The 7,417-nt window shown below is 47.8% G+C and overlaps 1 protein-coding gene across 3 annotated transcripts in view; it reads left to right on the top strand.

Annotated features, from left to right (window-relative positions):
- ATP9A (ATPase phospholipid transporting 9A) overlaps positions 1–7,417 on the top strand; it is a 181,178-nt gene that overhangs the window by 131,246 nt on the left and 42,515 nt on the right. For all 3 annotated transcript variants that reach the window (XR_001888369.1, XM_017888155.1, XM_017888156.1), the window contains exon 15: positions 3,573–3,734. Coding sequence is in view for 2 of the 3 variants with exons in the window: in XM_017888155.1 (XP_017743644.1) it covers positions 3,573–3,734 (162 nt within the window). In the remaining variant the exon portion in view is untranslated. The remainder of the gene's footprint in view (positions 1–3,572; positions 3,735–7,417) is intronic.

The raw sequence follows: 7,417 nt of genomic DNA, 5'->3' as shown, positions 1-7,417 counted from the left end.
AAAAAAAAAAAAAAAAAAAAAAAAAGAAGATAACCATAACACTTCCAGTGGAGGTGATGCCTCCCGAGTACCCCTCTCCCTATCACCTACCCACCTACCCGCAGCCCCTGTCAACTGCCTCCTAAAAGCTGCCTCCCCTTCTCCTTCTAAAGATTAAGCTTTATGAGAGGAAAGTGGGAGGGCCTTCCTTTGCTTTCTTGGTTTTTTGTAGACACTGTACCTTTGGACTTGGTTGGGAATAAAGTGACAGCTTGTTTGGCACTGAAATTGGAAGCCCTCCTGTATTCCTTTCCTGTTATTGCTGTACCAGATTATTGTGCATCTGTTTTTTGTTTTGTTTGTTTTGTTTTGTTTTCGTGATGGAGTCTCACTGTGTCGCCCAGGCTGGAGTGCAGTGGTGCGATCTCGCTCATTGCAACCATCACCTCCGGGGTTCAAGCAATTCTCCTGTGTCAGCTTCCCAGGTAGCTGGGATTACAGGTGCCTGCCACCACATCCACCTAATTTGTGTACTTTTAATAGAGATGGGATTTCACCATGCTGGCCAGATTGGTCTCGAACTCCTGACCTCAAATGATCCACCTGCTTCAACCTCCCAAAGTGCTGTGATTACAGCCGTGAGCCACCACACTGGCCAGCATCTGTTTTAAAATGAAACAAATAGATTTTCTTACAGTTCTATAGATCAGGGGTGGACATGGGATGAGGGTCTCACCGAGACAGGATCAAGATCGCTTGATGACCATTGCTGCGTTGCTGCTGAGGCTCTAGGGGCGAATCTGTTGCTTTGCCTTTTCTAGCCCCTTGATGCTGCCCACATTCTTTGTATATGGCCCCTTCCTTCATTCTCAAAGTCTGCATCATCATGTCTCTCTGACCCTTCTTCTGTTCGTGAGTCTCTCTCTGGTCATAACCAGGAGCAGTTCCCTTTTGAGGACTCATGTGACTTATCGGGTCTACCTGGATGGTCTGGGATAAGCTCCGCCTATTAAGGTCCTTACATTGGATCCCATCTGCAAAGTTCCTTTTGCCATGTGAGGTCACATTCTCAGGTTCTGGGGATTAGGACGTGGGCCTCTTTGGGAGCCATTATTCTGTCTGCCACACCTCCTGTCAACTTTCTAATGGGTAATAGTGGGTTGGGGTGGCCCCCCACTGAAGACGTACTCATGTGCACGCACCCTGACTTAGGCCCCTGTGATTCAAGAGGGGGCATCTGATGAACTGGGATGGTACTGCTGTCCCTTGCGCCTCTTACTGAGGTCAGCTAGACCTAGGAGCAGATCCTGTCCCAGCCTGTCACAGTTGCCAGCCAAGAGCAGCTCACCAGGCCTCTGCTGTCCCGGAGTAAGCGTGATGAACCTGTCATCCAGCTCAGCAGGCACATACAGGCCCTTCATACTGTTCACGCCTCCCCATGCCCATCAGGGCCACCCTCCTGTGGCAGCAGGGGTGAAGGGCAAGCAGGGGCGGGGTCTCCGGCTCCTCCCTGCCTCTCCTCTTTCCCCATATTTTCTTCCCTTTCCCACTCTATTTCATTTTAATTCCTGGAGACCCTAGGCTAGATCCATCCGCAGACATGCTTTCTTCATGAGGTTTTAGAACATGAGAATTCGTTGCTTACATTTATTTTATTATTACTTTTTTGAGACAGGGTCTTATTCTTACACCATTATGGCTCACTGTAGCCTCCACCTCCCAGGATCATGACCCTCCCACCTCAACCTCTTGAGTAACTGGAACGACAGGCATGCACTGCCGCACCCTAATAATGATTTTTTTTTGAGATACAGTCTCACTCTGTTGCCCAGGCTGGAGTGCGGTGGTGCGATCTCTACTCACTGCGACGTCTACCTTCCAGGTTCAAGAGATTCTTCTCCCTCAGCCTCCTGAGTAGCTGGGATTACAGGCACATGCCATCACCCCCGGCCAATTGTTGTATTTTTAGTAGAGACTAGATTTCACCATGTTGGTGAGGCTGGTCTCGAACTCCTGACCTCAGGTGATCTGCCTGCCTCAGCTTCCCAAAGTTCTGGGATTACAGGCATGAACCACCACCCTAATAATTAAAAAAAATTTTTTTTTGGACATGGGGTCTGCCTGTGTTACCTAGGCTTGTCTCAAACTCCTGGGCTCAAGTGATCCTCCTGTGTCAGCCTCCCTAAGTGCTGGGATTAAAAGTGTGAGTCTCAGCACCTGGCCAGTTGCGTACGGTTAGGCCGTCTCAGGGAGAAGTCTAGATTTCTGTTTTTTCTTGAGAAACTGGAAGCTCCATCCACCTGGCCCTTGTCCCTGCAGGGCAGTAACCGTCACCTGTGTGTATAGTGGCAGCAGCCCCTTTGGCTGGGGCTGGCTCCTGCTTGCCACAGCCCTCACTCAGCCCTCTTCGCTATTTGCATCACCACTCTGGCCCCTGTCTTGGAGTTTGCAACCCTCATGCCTTTGACCTTAAGCTGAGCACGTCTGACTGAGGCCGTGAGAAGGTTCTGACTCGACACATGCGTGATGCCTCCTAAAGGGAAGAGTGTGTGCTGTGGAACTTTGCACCAGGAGGATCTAGGTGCCAGCCTGGCCTAGCTTTGCCACATGCCAGCGCTGTTACCTGGGGCAACTTCATTAACTGCTCTGAACCTCGGTTTCCTCTTCTGTGTGACCTGTGTTCTCCACCTCAGCACTGTTGACATTTGGGGCCAGATCATTCTCTGGTGAGGTCTGTCCTGTGCATTACGGGATGTTTTGTAGCGTCTCTGGCCTCTGCCCACTGGATACCAGCATTACCTCAGATGTTGCCGCAGGTCCCCTGGGGGACAGAATCCCCCAGTTGAGAACCACTGAAGACGCTCCCCCAGTGCAGTGCATGAGACTGAAAGGAGAGTCTGAAGGTGAAGGGCTGTGTCAGTCAGCATTCTCTTCCTTTTTTGTTGTTTAACTTGTTGCAGAGTCTTCCAGGAGTGATCCATAATTGTGCCAATCACTCTTTTTTTCGGGGGGAGGGGGGATGGGGACAGAGTCTCACTATGTCAACCAGGCTGGAGTGCGATGGTGTGATCTCAGCTCACTGCATCTCTGCCTCTTGGGTTCAAGCGATTCTCCTGCCTCAGCCTCCTGAGTAGCTGGGATTACAGGCACGTGCCACCACGCTTGGCTAATTTTTGTATTTTTAGTAGAGACAGGGTTTCACCATATTGGCCAGGCTGGTCTGGAGCTCCTGACCTCAGGTGATCCACCCACCTCAGCCTCCCAAAGTGCTGGGATTCCAGGCCTGAGCCACCGTGCCCGGTCGCGATCACTCTCAATCCTGTGCTGTCTCCTTCCGCCATGCCTCTGGTATGCAGCCCGCTTTGAACCTAGAAAAGATGAATTGTGCCTTATAGAGGGGCAGGTTTCAGTGTGAGAGCCCTCACAGACCCAGAGGAACAGACACTCATGGGCTAGCACTCGGCGTCCCCACGGGCAGTGACTACTGTGATTCGCCTGTCTCTGAGCCCCCTTCCGCCTTTGTGTTCACGGCACAGCCTGTGCACCCGGATTCTCGGCTGTGCATCTGACCTTCAACCCTGTGTTATGTTTAGGTGGCCCTGGTACAGTGGACCGAAAGTGTGGGCTTAACCCTGGTGGGCCGAGACCAGTCTTCCATGCAGCTGAGGACCCCTGGCGACCAGATCCTGAACTTCACCATCCTGCAGATCTTCCCTTTCACCTACGAAAGCAAACGTATGGGCATCATCGTGCGGGTGAGTCATTTTTATTCATGGCTCAAAGTGGTTAAGAACCCCAGGTGTGCTGCCTGTGTCCTTGTGGGTTGACATTCTTTCCAACCCTCTTTGCTGTGGTATCTGTCACCCAGACTAACCAGGGAGTATCATTCCCTAAGCAGAAAGGAAATTAGTTCATTGGTTGGACGCACCCCGTAACTCTGATCAGCTTTTGCTGTCCCTGGCTCCGGAGTGAAAGGTAAAGAGAACATCCATTGGGGATTTCTTGGTAGTACATCTCTTGTTCTCTTTTGTTTAATATTAAATATGGATTTTTTTATTGAGGTGAAATTCACATAATATCATTTTAAAGTGAAAAATTCAGTGGCATTTTGTCCATTCACAGTGTTGCTCAGCCACCACTTCTCTCATGTTTCAAAACATTTTCATCACTCCAAAAGAATACCTTGTGGCCGGGCGCGTGAAAAGATTTTGCCAGTCTGAACAGTCTGATTTGATACGTTGTTTTCTATTTGCTCTTTTAAAATTTTTTAATTTTAAATTCTTTTTTTTTTTTTTTTTGAAACGGAGTCTCTCCCTCCCCCCCCGGCTGGGGGGGAGTGGCCGGATTTTAGCTCACTGCAAGCTCCGCCTCCCGGGTTCACGCCATTCTCCTGCCTCAGCCTCCCGAGTAGCTGGGACTACAGGCGCCCGCCACCTCACCCGGCTAATTTTTTGTATTTTTTAGTAGAGACGGGGTTTCACCGTGTTAGCCAGGATGGTCTCGATCTCCTGACCTCGTGATCCGCCCGTCTCGGCCTCCCAAAGTGCTGGGATTACAGGCTTGAGCCACCGCGTCCGGCTTAAATTCTTATTAAAAGAATTTATTCATGAGAATCCTCCCACCTTAGCCTCCCGAGTAGCTAGGACTACAGGCTTGCAAAACCATGGCTGACTAATTTTTTAATAGATAACAGGGTTTCACTGTGTTGCTCAGGCTGGTCTCAAACTCCTGGCCTCAAGTGATTCTCCTGCCTGGTACTCCCAAAGTGCTGGAATTACGGGTGTGAGCCACTGTGCCCACCCCTCTATTTTCTCTCTTTACCCATGGAGACCACACTTTCCATCCTGGGCAGCATGGAAAATCTGGTATTCGTATGCCACTTGGTCTGGTTGTTCTGAAGCCTGCGTGATCATCTGATTTTTCCAAGGGAGCTTTAAAATACAAATTACTTGGTTCAGTCCCACACCTATTTTGAAATGGGGTGGTTCTTCACATTATTTAGCTTGGTTGGAGAAAACTGTGCTTCAAATCTTAAGAATCTTTGGAATAAAGCTCTTTCATCTTTTCTGGACTTTTTTCTTTTCTTTTTTTTCTTAACAAATGGGAATCCTCTCCACCCTAATCTACCTAAGTGTTTCATGCCTCATGGAGGAAAGAATATATGTATTCATATATATATATATATGAATATATATGAATATGATGAAAAGCTACTCTGCCATAAAAAGGAATGCATTAGTGGCATTCGCAGCAAACTGGATGGGATGGGGGACTATTATCTAAGTGAAGTAACTCAGGAGTGGAAAGCCAAATATCGTATGTTCTCACTTACAAGAGGGAGCTAAGTTATGAGGATGCAGAGGCATAAGAATAATACAATGGACTTGGGGAGTCAGGGGGGCTGAAAGAGTGGGAGGAGGGTGAGCGATAAAAAAACTACAAGTTGGGTTCAGTGTATACTGCTCAGGTGATGGGTGCATGAAAATCTCACATATCACCATTTAAAAACTTATATAACCAAACACCACGTGTTCCCCAAAAACCTGTGGAAATAAAAGAAAAATCGAGTGCATTAGGAGAGGTAGAAATTGGTAACGTAGATTGTTGGGCACGTGGCCCTGCCCCCTGCCTGCTGGTGGAGTATTTTCAACTGAGGCTTGGCTTGTCAACTTCTCCTTCAGCCTCACAGGTTCCTTGACTTCCGACCACCTCTTACAGCATCTCCTTCTTCTTCCATAGCGTTCGTCACACTGAAATTCTTGATTTCCTGCGGATTTGCTTGTCACCACCTGTCTTTTCTCCCTGCGGGTGAGAACAGGGGCCAGAATCCTTTTGGTCCTCCCATGTCTCCTGTGCCTAGCTTTCCTGCCTGGCACACGGTAGACTCACAGTCAGTGCCGAAGTAAGCAGGATTCAGCAGTGATTGCCGGTTGTCTTTTTTTTTTTTAATGTTAGGGAAGTTATCAAATAAGATACTTAAAATAAAAAACTCAAATCTTTTTCTCGCCTTCCTGGCTTTTCACCACTCTTCTCCTTGATCATTTACTATGTAGCTTTAGTGCCATGGGCACCTCTGGGGTAGTAGTAGAAATGGTAATAGCCACTAGCAGCAGTAATAGTAAGAAGAATGACAGGAATGACAGGTAACTATTTATTTTTTGAGACACAGTTTCACTCTGTCACCCAGGCTGGAGTACAGCGGTACCATCTCAGCTTACTGCAACCTCCGCCTCCCAGGTTCAAGCAATTCTCTTGCCTCAGCCTCCCGAGTAGTTGGGATACAGGCATACGCCACTACGCCTGGCTAATTTTTTGTATTATTAGTAGAGACGAGGTTTTGCCATGTTGGCAAGGCTTGTCTGGAACTCCTGACCTCAAGCGATCCGTCCACCTTGGCCTCCCATAGTGTTGGGATTACCCTGCCCAGGTAACATTTAAATGGGGCTTATTGTGTGCCAGAGGCTGTTCTAAGTGATTTGCATAAAGTAACTCATTTAATACGTAACCATGTGAGGTAGGTACCATTAGGACTGATGTTTGGCAGAGGAGAAAATTGAAGTGGAAGGAGGCTCAGAAACCATCCCACTTCACACAGCTGGAATTGAGGGGGCTGGGAAACCTGTCCCAGTTCACACAGCTGGAATTGGGGGGCTGGGAAACCTGTCCCAGTTCATACCGCTGGAATTGGGGGGGCTGGAACTCACTCCAGGCTGCCTGGCTTCCAGCTCCCAGCTCTCTACCCCAGGACTTAGAGGTTAGGGCTGGGGTGTGACGAGAGGGACATTGAAAAGTTCACAAAGGACCCACAGTAATGTTAGGGTAGGATATTAACTATGTGTTGCTTCATAACAGATTACCCCACATTTAGTGGCTTAAAACAGCAATATGATAATCCCCACTTGCCTGCAGGTTCAGTTACCCATGGTCAACTATAGTCTAAAAATATGAAATGGAAAGTTCCAGAAGTAAACAATTCGTAAGTTTTAAGTTGTGTGTCATTGTGAGTAGTGTGATGAATTTCATGCCATCCTACTCCATCCTCCTGGTCATGAATCATCTCTGTCTAGTGTACTCACACCATCTACCTGCCTGCTTGCTAGACACTCAGGAACCCTCAGATTGGCTGTTACGGTAGTGCAGTGCTTGTGTTCAAGCAAGCCTTATTTACTTTTATTACAGCATATTATAATTGTTCTATTTTGTTATAAGTTATTGTCAATTTCTTACTGTGCCTAATTCATAAATTAAACTTTATCATAAGTATGTATGTGTAGGAAAAAACATAATGTATATGGGGTCAGTATTATTTATGGTCTTAGACATCCACTGGGGTCTTTCTTACAGGGAAATGCATTCCCTTACTCCAGAAAATGTATTTCCCTGGAATAAGGAAGTTCCTCCCCTCCCCTCTCCCCTCCCCTCCCCTCCTCTCTCCCCT

This window comes from Rhinopithecus bieti, unplaced genomic scaffold (assembly GCF_001698545.2).
Source record: "Rhinopithecus bieti isolate Rb0 unplaced genomic scaffold, ASM169854v2 scaffold_15834, whole genome shotgun sequence".
NCBI lineage: Eukaryota > Metazoa > Chordata > Mammalia > Primates > Cercopithecidae > Rhinopithecus > Rhinopithecus bieti.
Note: the sequence above shows the minus strand (reverse complement) of the source record. Positions and strands in the feature narration are given on the sequence as shown.